This window comes from Jaculus jaculus, chromosome 10 (assembly GCF_020740685.1).
Source record: "Jaculus jaculus isolate mJacJac1 chromosome 10, mJacJac1.mat.Y.cur, whole genome shotgun sequence".
Lineage (NCBI taxonomy): Eukaryota > Metazoa > Chordata > Mammalia > Rodentia > Dipodidae > Jaculus > Jaculus jaculus.
The window spans coordinates 10,765,228-10,780,453 of NC_059111.1; the positions used below are offsets into that span (position 1 = coordinate 10,765,228).

At 41.7% G+C, this 15,226-nt stretch overlaps 1 protein-coding gene across 6 annotated transcripts in view; it reads left to right on the forward strand.

Moving 5' to 3' along the window:
• Usp3 (ubiquitin specific peptidase 3) overlaps positions 1-15,226 on the forward strand; it is a 90,712-nt gene that overhangs the window by 53,437 nt on the left and 22,049 nt on the right. For all 6 annotated transcript variants that reach the window (XM_045160241.1, XM_045160245.1, XM_045160246.1 and 3 more), the window contains 5 exons: positions 864-947; positions 4,040-4,121; positions 8,055-8,137; positions 10,483-10,596; positions 13,714-13,827. In XM_045160241.1, coding sequence (XP_045016176.1) covers positions 864-947; positions 4,040-4,121; positions 8,055-8,137; positions 10,483-10,596; positions 13,714-13,827 — 477 coding nt within the window. The remainder of the gene's footprint in view (positions 1-863; positions 948-4,039; positions 4,122-8,054; positions 8,138-10,482; positions 10,597-13,713; positions 13,828-15,226) is intronic.

A 15,226-nucleotide genomic window follows, 5' to 3' on the forward strand; every position in this document is an offset into this window, starting at 1 on the left:
TAATTCGAGCACTTGGGAGGCAGAGGTAGGAGGATCTCTGTGAGTTCGAGGCCACCCTGAGACTACATAATGAATTCCAAAAAGAGTAATGTTAGTGGTGGCCTATACATTGCTTTTGTTAAAATCATCCTTCCAGGAAGAAATTGAATGTTAATGTTCAAGTTAAAGGTTATTATGTATGGTATTTTATGTTATTTGCTTATTGATTTGGTTTAAGCACACAAATTATTAATTTTTAAAAATACCTTAAATGTTTTTCTTCAAAACCTTACCAGTTTCCTGAAAGCTGAAGCCCACTGGCTCATACATTTATTTCCTAGGAAGTGCCTCAGAATTGAACATGTTCTTCCCAACTCATCTGAAGTCAATCTATTTTCACTAAATTGTGTTTAAAGTGCATCATTTTTTTTTTTTTTCTACTCAGGAATGCCTTCAGGTTAATGACTTTCCCCCCCTGCTTTCACTTTGCTCTGTCCCCATATCCTCCTTACTGTGAGTTGGGAACTGTCACCTTAAAGCTTTAAGTCTATGCTGCCAGAAAACAACTGGTGCTTTTTCCCCCTTTCCCATGCATTGTTCTCCACTAACAAGAGTGTAACACACGTAGCAGCTCACTTTATCATCAAAGGGGGAATTGAAGTGTTTTAAATAAAAAATGTAAGAAGGTAGTGCTCCTTGCCTCCGTGGCTTTTTGAGAAGGCTCTTGAAAAGCATTGCATTGTGGGATCCAAATCCTCTTTAAACTTACCACCAACAGTACAGCCTACAGTGGCCACGTGATCCTCTGGCAGCAGCCTGTTGGTGACGTCATTGCTGTGGTTCCCTCAGCTCTTTACATACATGGATGACTGTTTTTCTTGCAGTTACCGCTGTGATGATTTTGTGGTTAACGACACCAAGCTGGGTCTGGTACAGAAAGTGAGAGAGCACTTACAGAACTTGGAAAAGTAAGTAGCATGTCTTGGGAAAGAGAAAGGGATGCAGTGGGCTGAGGGGTCATTTACCATTATTGATTAGGATTTCTGCCTGACTTTTGTAAGTGTTGTGTTTTCAATGGGATTGAACCAATGATAAAAGCCTCAGGTCTGGATATCTGAAACTTTGCCCGTATTTTATTCATTATTTATTATAAAACTTACCTGGGTGCCCATGAACCTGTTATTTTTTTTAATTACATCCAAATTATAAGCTACTTAATTTATTAGCAAGAGAAAGTAGTGCATTGAAGTGGCAAAAACAAGTGGTCATTTAAAAATAATTATACCGTTATCTTTGGTGTTAGAAAATGTTTGTCAAATGTAGTATGAATTCTGCTTAGAAACACTAAGACTTAAGCATTATTTTAAGAAAAATTAGATTTTAAGTGCCTTATTGCAAACTTTACATCTATATCAAAGCACAGGATCCAGTTTCTTTTTTCTTGTTTGTGCGGAGCATTTATAAAAAGCTCTAAATACTTTTATGATCATTAAAGGAGTTGCAATTATGTGATTTTTTTTTTTTTTTGGCTATAGCCAAATTGCTTATTCAGATAAAATTTACTGGAACCAGAATTGAAGCAATTAATAGGAATGCAAATAGTGGGCTAGGCGTGATGGTGCACACCATTAATATCTCAGTACTCAGGAGGCAGAGGTAGGGGGATGGCCATGAGCCCAAGGCTACCCTGAGACGATATAGGTAAACAAAAGTGAGATACTGCCTCAAAAAATCAAAAGGGGGGGAGGGGAGAAATCCAAACAAGCAATACCTTTGAAGGCACAGTGAGTAGATGCACGGCCTTGTGATGTGAGTGTAAACCAATGGAATATCTCAGAATGTTGGGAGGAAGAAAACATTTTCCAGTCCAATACTAGGTAGTTTCTGTCTCTGACCAGTCTTTATTGCATGTCTCATGCTCAAGTTGAAAACAGAGCCAGTGAGAAAGTACAAAGATAATTAAAACATTGTGGGTTCAAGTACTTGTGCCACCTTTTATCTATTATCTTTTTCAAGGTGCTTTTTCCTCTTTAATTGGAACTGAGCAATATGAGCCTGTGTAGGGTTAGAGACAGAGGTGTAGACCTAACAGATATAGCTGATTTTGTATGAATTTGCTCAGAGTAAACATGAAGATGAGATTCCTGCATTGGATGTTAGTGTGACTCGAGTATGCAGATGTCACTGTAAGATCTTCCTTTGCTTGGTTCTTTACTAGTCGAAGTTGGTAGCTCCTAGACCGGCCACGCCTTTAATTCCAGCACTCGGGAGGCAGAGGTAAGGGGATCGCTGTGAGTTCAAGGCCACCCTGAGACTACATAGTGAATTCTATAGGTCAGCCTGAGCCAGAGTGAAACCCTACCTCGGAAAGAAAAAAAAAAAAAAAAGGATTCTTGTCTTGTTTCAAAATAAGTTGATTGAAACTAAGTCAAAGGGAAAAGAGAACCTTCCAGAATATGTGTGTTACATTTTAATTTAATGCATTCACTACTCTGCCAGGTAAAATGCATTACAGCCCACCTTGTCTACCTTTCTCTTTGGCCCCACTGAAAAACCTATCTTGCAGTTTATTTCCTAGGCTGAGAAATATTACCCAAGTTCAGTTTTATGTTTTGCATACATAGGCTTTAATTTACAGTGCAAGTGTATCAACCCATGGTAGCAGTTGCATCCTGTCATGACAGAAGGGCTCTGTGATTTGCTGTCAAACATGGCAGCTCTCTCATACCACCCAGGGCAACAATGTAGAGTTTCCTGCAGTGGTAGAAGGGCTCTGATTGACTGGCTCTCACCAACTAACATGGCAACCACTTTGAGGTGCTGCTGAGCATCCGAGCAACTGTTAATGCCACTGAGAAATTAAATTTTAAACTCTCTTAAAGCTTAAATAGCCACATGTCACGTGGCTGTCATAAATGTGGATCTAGAGGATTCTGCCATTTTGAGAATCACTGAGGATAAACTATAGTAATTCTGTCCTAAAAAGCCAAATGATTTATTTATATACGTTAAAACCAGTAATTGTTAGTCATCTTTACTAAATATTACATTGGGCTTGAGACTCAACTTCCCTCTCACAGAACTTGTGAAGGAATAATTTCACAGCTTGATATATGGGATCAGACTCTCCACCCTGTAGTCATCAGCAGCCAGAGGTACCCACAGTTGTAAAGAATATTTTTGGCTGGATGTGGTGGCACATGCCTTTAATACCAGTACTGTGGAGGCAGAGGAAGGAGGATCGCCACGAGTTTGAGGAAAGTTTGGGCTAGAATGAGACCCTGCCTCAAAAAAAAAAAAAAAAAAAAAAATTTTTTTTTTTTTTTTTTTTTAAAGCTTGAATCAGGTGTCATGAGATCCTGTGTTTCACAGACGTGTGGAATTATGGAAAGAAATATATCTTTACTTCACTAAACTTGATAATTTTTAAAAGGTAGAAAACAATTGGCAGACTCAAGAGTCTATGTATTTTTTTTTTTTTAGTTTATTGAGGTAGGATCTTGTTCGTTCTAGCTCAGGCTGACTTGGAATTCACTATGTACTCTCAGGGTGGCCTTGAACTCATAGCGATCCTCCTATGTCTGCTTTCTGAGTGCTGGGATTAAAGGTGTGTGCCACCACGCCAGGCTTATGTTGTTTAAATTGTACTTTCTTCAGATTAGTTCTCCTAAACATAGTAATTTTAAGGAGACCTTTTGAAGATAGTAATAGCTTTCTGATAAACTTAAAGCAAAATACTCTTAAGAATTCATAATATATTAGGATTTATTTAAAAATATCCTTTAGAATATAACTAAATCAAATGATTTAGTTGTGATTTGCCATTCCTTATAGTCAGAGTACATTTCATTCTATTAAGGCATATGAATGAAATGTGTGATGCCTTAATAGATTTCCAGGGAAGTGAATCGGCTCAGTTAGCTTCAAATACTTGTGGGCTTGACTGGTCACTTGATGGCTGCACCCCTGGATGCCCAGGACAGCCTATAGGTTTATTCCTTTATAGCCTGCTGTGCAGTGTGTGTAAATCAATGTCTCTTGAACTGTTTGTGTTTTATAGCTCAGCTTTCACAGCCGACAGACATAGGAAAAGAAAACTTTTGGAAAACTCATCATTAAACAGCAAGTTATTAAAAGTAAATGTAAGTAATTGCATTTTATTCAACTATAAGACATAAGATCTAATCACTGTTTTGTTACAATTCTAATGTTGATAGTTGCCTGTTGGGAACTTGTATTGATCACCACCTTACTTTAGAGTGCCTTACAGAATGTTGATCACTCATCCCATTATTCTGCATGTGAGGCAGTGAGTGCTTCCGACTGTGGCTGTACCCCACCCCTCAGAAAGCAGCTGACGGCAATGCTCACCTGTTCCTGCACCTCGCAGCTCAGGATCCTTGATTCTGTTTGCTGAAAGGATCTCATGTGGGGCTGGAGAGATGGCTTAGTGGTCAAGGCACTTGCCTGCAAAGTTAAAGGACCCAGGTTTGATTCTCCAGGACCCATGTAAGCCAGATGCACAGGGGGCTGTACACATCTGGAGTTCATTTGCAGCAGCTGGAGGTCCTGGTGTGCCCATTCTCTCTCTCCTCCCCCCCATCCTTCCTATTTCTCTCTTTCTCTCCCAAATAATGATGATGATGATGATGATGATGATAAAAAGGACCAAAGTGTAAATTCTGTTGATCTGAACATTTGGGTATTTATATATAGCATCTAATCAAAAGTTTCAAGACAAAAATACTTGGAACATACCTATTTGTAATTCTTCAACTTTATCATCTATCTAATCTGTTTTTGAGGTAGGGTCTCACTCTAGCCCAGGCTGACCTGGAATTCACTATGTAGTCTTAGGGTGGCCTCGAATTCATGGAGATCCTCCTGCCACTGATTCCCAAGTGCTGGGATTAAAGGCATGCACTACCATGCCTGGCCCTCAGTTTATTATATGCATATGTGTGTGTGTGTGTGTGTGTGTGTGTGTGTGTGTGTGTATGTATGTATGTATGTATGTGTATATATATATAATATATATGGTATTATTTATTTATTAGAGAGAATGGGTGTGCCAGGGTGGGTACTGGGGAATCGAACCTGGGTCCTTAGGCTTCTCAGGCAAGTGCCTTAAACATCTTAAGAAAATGCTAAACCATCTCCTGAGCTCTCAACATACACATATATATTTATATATATTTCTTTAAAAAATATTTATTGTTGCTGGGCGTGTTGGCACATGCCTTTAATCCCAGCACTCGGAAGGCAGAGGTAAGAGGATTGCTGTGAGTTCGAGGCCACCCTGAGACTCCATAGTGAATTCCAGGTTAGCCTGGGCTACAGTGAGACCCTACCTCAAAAAACCTATATATGTATATATTTTTTCTTTTTTTGGTTTTTTGGGGTAGGATCTCACTCTAGCCCAGGTATGTATGTATGTATGGATGGATGGATGTGTGTATTGTGTGTTTGTGTGTGTGTGTGTGTGTGTGTGTGTGTGTGTGTGTGTATGAGAGAGAGAGAAAGAGAAAGAGAAAAAGAGAAAGAGGCAGAATGAGAAAATGGGTGCACCAGAGCCTCCAGTTGCTGCTAACAAACTCCAGACACATGCACCACTTTGGGCATCTGGCTTACGTGGGTTCTGGGGAATCAAACCTGGGTCCCTTGACTTTGCAGGCAAGTGCCGTAGCTGCTAAGCCATCTCTCCAGCCTTAAACTTATATATATGTATATATATATTCTTAAAGATTTTATTTTAATTTATTTATTAGAGACAGAGAAAGGGGAAGAGAAAGAGAGCATGGGCACGCCAGGGCCTCTAGCCACTGCAAATGAACTCCAGATGCATGTGCTGCCATGTACATCTGGCTTACATGGGACCTGGAGAATTTAACTGGAGTCCGTAGGCTTTGTAGATATGCTCCTCAACTGCTAAACCATCTCTCCAGCCCTAAATTATATTTTAATAGGCTCGTTTCACTTATTTGCAAGCAGGGTGTGGGAGGGAGAGGGAATGGGCATGTCAGGGCCTCAAGCCACTGCAAACAAACTCCAGATGCATGTGCCACTTTGTACATCTGGCATTATATAGGTACTAGGGAATTGAACCTGGACTGCTAGGCTTTGTAACAAGCACCTTAATCCCTCAGCAATCTCTCCAGCCCTTAATAGACTCTTACTAAAAATATTATTTTTTTTATTTCTTAGGGCTTCATTAATATAATTTCAACATAAAAGTATGTACTGTCATTCTAGTAACCATTAATTAACAAAATTTTTAAAAAAATTATTTTAATTCATTTATTAGAGAGAGAGAATGGGCACACCAGGGGCTTCAGCCATTACAAACTCCAGATGCATGTGCCCTCTTATGCATCTGGCTTACGTGGGTCCTTTGGCTTTGCAGGCAAGTGCCTTAACCACTAAGCCCTCTCTCCAGCCCATAATTAACAGAATTTAAAAAAAAAAAAGGCTAAATAATTTTAAAAGGCCAGTATTTTTCCTTTTATTTAATCCTTTGCCGTTTTGCTTACTGATGTAGACATGTGCTTATTCAAAGCCCTAGGATTTTGTAGAAGGAGCAGGTAGTTGCTGTTATGGCCTTCTGAATTATGGGCAGCAGTGCTTTGGGGTGGAGTGGTAGAGTCACCTCCTAGCATCGATTTCAGACATCACAGTGTAGTCATAAAAGTAATCAGAAGCAAGCCTCAGTCTGTTAGAGAAGTTCATGTATTACTTTTTTTTTTTGGTATGGTTTATATCAAACAGTTAGTAAAACACATATTGGAAATTTGGGCATGGCTTACATTTGAGTTTGGAGGCAGCTGGATGTGAAGGCACATGCCTTTAAGCCCAGGCTAAGGTGGGAGGATAGCTGTGAGTTTGAGGTTAGCCTTGGGCTATAGAGTGAGTTTCAGGTTATCCTGGGCTAGACTGAGACCCTACCTCAAAAAAAAAAAAAAAAAAAACTAGGTAAGCTGAGTGTGGTAGCACATGCCTTTAATCCCAGCACTCGGGAGGCAGATGTAGGAGGATTGCTGTGAGTTTGAGGCCACGCTGAGACTACATAGTGAATTCTAGGTCAGCCTGGGCTAGAGTGAGACCCTACCTCGGAAAAAACAAAAACCAAAAACAAACAAGAGCTAGGTGTGTAGCACAGGCCTTTAACTCAAGAACATGGAAGGCAGAGGTAGAGGATCCCTGTGAGTTTAAAGCCAGCTTCAGACTACATAGTGAATTACAGGTAGCCTGGGCTAGAGGGCGCCCCCACATCAAGAAACAAAACAAGGCAAAATAAAAATCAAACAATTTAGGGGCAAAATACTTGGCATATCTCTAAATTTTTTTGGGGGGGTGTTTTGAGGTAAGGTTTTTGCTGTAGCCCAGTCTGACCTGGAATTCACTATATAGTCTCAGGGTGGCCATGAACTCACGGCAATCCTCCTACTTCTGCCTCCCAAGTGCTGGGATTAAAGGCGTGTGCCACCACACACGACCCAGGTTTTTTTTAAATTACTTCTAAAACTTTTTGTTGACAACTTCCATAAATACAGACAATATACCATGATCACAATTCCCTGTAAGTTTTTAATTTATTTATTTGAGAGTGACAGACGGAGAGAGAAAGAGACAGATAGATAGAGAATGGGCACACCAGGGCCTCTAGCCACTGCAAAGGAATTCCAGACGCATGCACCCCTTGTGCATCTGGCTAACTTGGGTCCTGGGGAATCAAGCCTCGAACTGGGGTCCTCAGGCTTGATAGGCAAGCACTTAACCGCCAAGCCATCTCTCGTAAGTTTTGAATTTATGTTTTTAATAGACTCTAGGAAGGTATTTAGTCCTAAAGTTTATATTCTCTCTTTTTTTGCATTCATGGTACTTGTTAATGCTTATTTTTCATAATCTTATAATAATATATACTCCCACTTAGAACAATCCCAAGAAGTACCTCTACATTCATAAAGAGGGTAGAGTTTGAAATACTCTTTGGATGGAGAAGGCTAGGTGCTAGATTTCCAGAGTGCCTTGGCTCAGCTCTTCTGGCAGTGCTGATGGTCTCTCCTTCTGTCTCACAGGGAAGCACCACAGCCATTTGTGCAACTGGCCTTCGGAATCTGGGCAACACATGTTTCATGAATGCCATCCTGCAGTCTCTCAGGTAACGCTACAGCCAGAGCTCAGGCATCTGACAGTACAGGTGCAGACACTGTCTGCCACTAATCCTAGTCCTCTGTCTGGGTGGAGTGACCTCAGCTCCCTGTGCTCCCTATGTCAATAACGATGGGTTAAGATTCCTTCTTCAGAGGGTAGGAGGGAAGATTAAATTACATAATTTGTCTACGTGTAGCATTTAATGTTATTTCCTTTGCTTCTGTAATAGGCTAGAGCAGAAATCAGCAAACTTTCTGTAAAAGGCAGGATAGTATAGATTTTAGCTATTTTGTTCATGCATGTCTCTCCAGCCTTCTCTCCCTCTACTTTCCTTTCCTGTTCTTTTTCCCTTCTCTTGTCCTTTCTTCTTTCCTCTTTAAAAAACAAAAAAAAACAAAACACACTTAGCCGGGCGTAGTGGCACACACCTTTAATCCCAGCACTCGGGAGGCAGAGGTAGGAGGATCGCCGAGAGTTCAAGGCCACCCTGAGACTACAGAGTGAATTCCAGGTCAACCTGAGCCAGAGTGAGACTCTACCTCGAAAAAGGAAAAAAAAAAAAAAAAAAAAAAAAACCACATTTAAACATGTACAAGTCAAGGCAGATGTGATGTACACACGCCATTCCAGTGCGCACTCAGGAAGCTGAAGCTGGAGTTGAGCTAGCTCAAGCCCCATGTGGGCCACACAGCAAGAGTCCATTAGAGAAGAAAAAAAATTAAAACTCACTGTAAAACTGCAGAACCTGCCTGGCTAAGGGCTACATTTGGCCCATGGGCTATAGTCTACAGGCCCCTGCAGGGAACCCAGTTCCATCATGAGCTAAGTCTTATTATTGTCATAAAGTCACATGCTTAGAAGATCTTCCAGATGTAAGAAATAAAAATAGCAAAAAAGGTTGACCTCAGTAAAAGAAATTATTTTGTAAGTTTTTCACTTTCAGATTTTAATGAAACATCAAAGGCCAGAATAAGTTATCTTCCCAAATCACATTGAAAATAAGGAACAGAGCCACATTTACCCTTTCCTTAAGGTAATGCCTCTCCACTCATCTGTTCTTCCTCAGAAAAGAACCCATAGTCACTACGTATTCGTCCCTATAATTCTGCATTGTATATCTAGTAATACAGTGTTGTTTTTAATGGTTGTTGAAGAAATTATTTTATTTTAAATTTTTTTTTAATTTTTATTTATTTCTTTGAAAGCAACAGAGAGAAGGAGGGAAAGAGAGAGAGAGAGAGAATGGGCGTGCCAGGGCTTCCAGCCACTGCAGACGAACTCCAGATGCGTGTGCCCCCTTGTGCATCTGGGTCCTGGGGAAATCGAGCCTCAAACCAGGGTCCTTAGGCTTCACAGGCAAGCGCTTAACCGCTAAGCCATCTCTCCAGCCCAAAATTATTTTATTGAATACCTAGAAACAAAAGAAATTATGACAACCTACAGACGGAGGGAAAATGGAATTTTTGAAGGAGGTTTTCTTTAAGTTATTTGATCATTTCTTTTTTTTTTTTTTTTTAAATTTTTATTTATTTATTTGAGAGCGACAGACACAGAGAGAAAGACAGATAGAGGGAGAGAGAGAGAATGGGCGCGCCAGGGCTTCCAGCCTCTGCAAACGAACTCCAGACGCGTGCGCCCCCTTGTGCATCTGGCTAACGTGGGACCTGGGGAACCGAGCCTTGAACCGGGGTCCTTAGGCTTCACAGGCAAGCGCTTAACCGCTAAGCCATCTCTCCAGCCCTATTTGATCATTTCTATAGAAGTCTAGTCCTGTTTGGTTTCCTTGAGTGAGTGAATCATCATGATAAAACTGAAAGAATTACATTGAGTATCATTTAAATAGGTGAAAGATTTAGATGTTATAGAAATTTTAAAATATATCATTTATTTGAGGGGACAGATAGAGAATGGGCATGCCAGGGCCTCTAGCCACTGCCAAGGAATTCCAGATGCATGTGCTACCTTGTACATCAGGCTTACATGGGTATTGACTGGGGAATCAAACCTGGGTCTTTAGGCGTTGCAGGCAAGCGCCTTAACTACTAAGCCATCTCTCCAGCCCCCATAAAACTTTTTAAACCTTTTAAAAATATACAATTATTTATTTATTGGAGAGAGAGAAAGAGGCAAATAGCAAATGGGCACACCATGGCCTCTAGCTGCTGCAACCAAACTCTAGACACATGTGCCATATTGTGTATCTGGCTTATATGGGGTCCAAGGGAATCAAACCTGAGTGCTTAGGCTTCACAGGCAAGTGCCTTAACCACTGAGCCATCTCCCCAGCTCCCTTAAACCTTTTTAAAAATTCTTTTTTAAAAAAACTTTTTTCTTTGCTTCCTTTTAAAATAGTAACATTGAACAGTTTTGCTGTTATTTCAAAGAACTGCCCGCTGTGGAGTTGAGGAACGGGAAGACAGCAGGAAGACGAACATACCACACCAGGAGCCAGGGGGATAGCAGTGTGTGAGTTACAGAGCGTCCCTGTGTCTGAGCTGCGGGACGAGTGACTCTCTGGTGATGCTGTGACAGAGCGTGTCCCTGCATCTGTGAGCTGCGGGACAAGTGACTCTCTGGTGATGCTGTGACAGCGTGTCCTTATGTCTGTGAGCTGCGGGAGAAATGACTCTCTGGTGATGCTGTGACAGAGCGTGTCCCTGTGTCTGTGAGCTGCGGGATGAGTGACTCTCTGGTGATGGTGTGACAGAGCGTGTCCCTGTGTCTGTGAGCTGCGGGATGAGTGATTCTCTGGTGATGCTGTGACAGCGTGTCCTTATGTCTGTGAGCTGCGGGATGAGTGACTCTTTGGTGATGCTGTGACAGAGCGTGTCCCTGTGTCTGTGAGCTGTGGGACGAGGGACTCTCTGGTGATGCTGTGACAGAGCGTGTCCTTATGTCTGTGAGCTGTGGGACGAGTGACTCTGGTGATGCTGTGACAGCATGTCCTTATGTCTGTGAGCTGCGGGACGAGTGACTCTCTGGTGATGCTGTGACAGAGCGTGTCCCTGTGTCTGTGAGCTGCGGGATGAGTGACTCTCTGGTGATGCTGTGACAGCGTGTCCTTATGTCTGTGAGCTGCGGGACGAGTGACTCTCTGGTGATGCTGTGACAGAGTGTGTCCTTATGTCTGTGAGCTGCGGCTCGAGTGACTCTCTGGTGATGCTGTGACAGCATGTCCTTATGTCTGTGAGCTGCGGCTCAAGTGACTCTCTGGTGATGCTGTGACAGAGCGTGTCCTTATGTCTGTGAGCTGTGGGACGAGGGACTCTCTGGTGATGCTGTGACAGAGCGTGTCCCTGTGTCTGTGAGCTGTGGGACGAGGGACTCTGGTGATACTTACGGTATTTGTGTTGGTAGGCATATTTTGTACAACTCTTCTAAATAATGTGTTTAGTTGACAATCAAAAATGGTTGGAATTTATTTATTTCTATTTACTAATACAGGGAGGATAAATTTAACACTCCAGTTGAGTCTTCACAGATTTCAGTATTCTAGAATTGACATCTACATTTGCAACAGAATTCTAAGTGTATGCTTACAAAGCTATCATTAGTTTACCTGAATTTGGCAGTGTTAGGCAAGCCTGTTTTGGTTAATGAAGTGAATAGTTGATAAGAAGAGGGAAAAAACAGCTAAGCCATTATTAAGGGCAGCTTATATTAAGATTCATTATAGCTGTGTCTTGTTTGGGACTATAAGATCTGCCCTATTCTCATAATGGTCTGGTGACATCTTCCAAACCTTCACTGAAACGGAGCTATAGCTTACCGTACAACTTCAGTGTCATCCCTGCCTGCCTATCCCCACTTCATACACTGCCATGCCGGCTCATTCAGAACGGCTGTTTGATTATCACATACGCCCTGCTCAGTGCTGAGGGAGACTGCAGGGAAGCATGTTAGAGAGAGGGCAGTGTGGACAGAGCCCCAACATGGGGAAACAAAAGCCAGGCGTTGGAACAGGGATGAGAGCCACTTGAAATGACTCTCCCTTGGTGGTAGCATCTTCATTTAAGGAGACCTAATTTGGGTCAGAAGGGATAGTAGTGGAAATGAAGAGGAAAAAAAGTGAATGTGCACAAAAGTAAAGGGAAGAATTAACAATACCTGATGTATTGATGTCATTCAGGTTACCAACTGCAGAAATTCCCTGTGGCTGATTTAGCCGAAAAGGGAATTTATTGAAGGACTATTGGAGAGCTAATCTTTACTGGATGGGTGCAAAGTTAGTTTTAGCTACATGCATACAAAACCAAAATTCACAGTGACTTAAGTACCCATGGTTTATTTTCTCAAGTAAAGTGCTGGGTTTAGGACTTTTGCATGTAGTCTTCAGGCTTCTCATTTTGTTTATATCAGCCCTGGGGTGGACATAGGGACCCGGGGGGGGGGGGGTTAGGGCGTGGGGGAGCTCATTATGTCTGCAGGCCAGTTACTGGAAGGAAGAAGGAATTAATAAGAGCTACACTTTTTTCTTTGAGGAAATTTCCAAGAAGTTGGGCACACCTTTGTTTTTTTTTTTGTTGTTGTTGTTGTTTAATATGGGGTTCATGTGCATGGTAAAAAAATAGGGCCTCTATTCTTAGGAGAAGGGAAGAATGGCTGTTAGGGAACAGCAGAGTAAGATCAGTGAGTAGTTGAACAGCGTAGTACACAGTGAGTTTGAAGTAGCAAGAAACATTGAGTAGGAAGTTCTTATCAGAAACTGGAAAAACCTGAATAAACCTGGTCACGAGAAAATGCTTTAGATTGGCATCTGAGGTTACTGGTGTATTGTTGAGCATTGATTTCCTGTGGCCACACTAGTCTTAGCAAACTAGCAAAGGGTCAGACTGGAGTCCAGGAAGACCTCCTAGCGAGGGGCAAGAAAGAAACATGCAAGAGATGAAGAAAGTCTATCACTTGTTTAAAAATGGTCTTTTTTTTTCCTAGTATGAAGCATAGTTGGGATTTTATTAAAGATTTTGTTGTTGTTGTTTTGAGGTAGGGTCTTGCTCTAGCCCAGACTGACCTGGAATTCACTATGTAGTCTCAGGCTGGCCTCGAACTCACAGTGATCCTCCTACCTCTGTCTCCTGAGTGCTGGGATTAAAGGCGTGCGCCACCATGCCCAGCTTATTAAAGATTTTTAATATAGATTTTAAGCACAAGGGTTAAGAGAAAGAGAAATACTCAGAAAGGACACATTTAAAGCATGAGTATGGCTTCTGTAAAAGTTTGACATCTTAGTTGGGGACATGAACTTCTCAAGGGAGAATTATTTGTATGAAAATTTTAAAGCGATCATTCTGAAGTAATTGGCTTTGTAAGTAAGTCCTCCACTGCTCTAGTCTCTGTTTTAAGCTCAGAGTAACGTCAGTGGCACCTTCGGTGCATCCTAAGTTAACTGTGTCGTTAAAGAACTCATTTGTCAATAACGACTCCTGTTTATGTGGACTGTTGAGGTGCACTTTCATAGCTGCTGGGCTCAGTTCAGAAAAGGCCAAGGCCTGTTAAGGTTCTCACATTTCATTTACTATGTATTTTGGACAGTTGAGCTTTCTGATGATTCTAAGGGTATCTGCCATCCCTTTTCTTTTCCAGATCATTGGTAGAAGAGTTTAGAAAGACACTCTGTGCTTTATGGCAAGGCAGCCAGACTGCATTCAGTCCAGAGTCCTTGTTTTATGTTATTTGGAAGATTATGCCTAATTTTAGGTAAGTATTATAGAATGATGCTTGAAAACATTGTTAGTTTTTATGCTGCTTCTCAGACTGTGATAAAACATTGGTACCATAAATACTCTAAACAGTACTCCTGCTAGAACAGACGTGACTGAATAAGCAAACTTGTTTACTTAAACACCTTTATAAATAGTGTGTGTGCTAGAGAAATGCAATAAACAAAACTTCCTTGATTCCTTCAACATTTTACAAAGAAGTAAGTGCTGTCACACACTGTTCTTCTAACTAGAAGAATCCCAACGAGCCAGTAGAACCTGTGGTGGACGTGCGCCCCGTGGGACACAGTGGTGTGTATGCCGTTGCGGCCCTCGGGCGCTTGCTAGGAGCCGTGCTTGTAGGTAGCAGCTCTCCATCCTTGTGTGGCCACAGTTCCTTTAGTTCCTACCCTCACCCTTTCTCTCTGGCTGCTTGTGCTGTCAGAGGAGTCTTGCCTGTCTTGATTACTCAGCATCCCTGCAAGGATTCAGGTCATAACAGATGTGGGACAGTGCAGTTGTCTGTCACATTTGGCTGATTTTATCCTTCTGAAGCAAGTCTTGGTTCTTACAGGTAATGATTTTGACACCTAGTGTATATCCTTCTTTGTTTAAAAACAGCTCATTGTAGTAAAACTTGGCAGTATATCTGGTTGCCTAATAGATTCTTGTTAGTGTAGAGAAAAGGTTACATCCTCAAAGCACTGTTGTGTACACCCATCCCTCCATCCCCTGGCTTAACTACTGTTAGCCCTGCTCTTTGTTCTGAAGGAAACTGTCTTCATGGGTCATGCTCTATAAATCTCCTCTCAGGGGAGACTCAAGAATTCTCGAATTCCTTACTGTGCTTAGGCAAGGTAAAAATGACTATTCAGATACTAATTAGGTTTGGACTTAAAACTTCTGAAAATCACCTAGACAGGGACTTAGTCTTACCGAATGCCTACTATGTAGCAAGCTTAGGTGGCAGCTGATCCTTATTAAAAATAAGCAACAACAAAATTTCAGCCAAGGCAGGAAGTGTTACCCCCAGTTTAGGAGGTCCAATCACAGAAGCTGCTTCTTTGGTCTTACACTTCTGCTTGGTGATGTGACCAAAATTAGAACCGAAAGGATTGTGGAGTATGTTAATAACAGACATGCCTTTGAGCGAGGCCCCCAGATGATGTCCTTGTTCCTTAGTCCCTAGGGTGACCAAGGTCCTTCATTCTTCAGTGTGTGGAATCATGATCTTACTTCTGTATAATACAGCTCTTCCTTTCCTCTGAGCACTGCCACGTCTCTGTCCTGTCGAGTTTCCGTGGCCCAGCTGTGAACGTGCGTTAGGTCTTAGCTGCTTCATTTACTCATCTTAGTGTTCCTTCTGGTGGAGAGGAAGACAGGGTAACCAGAGTGGA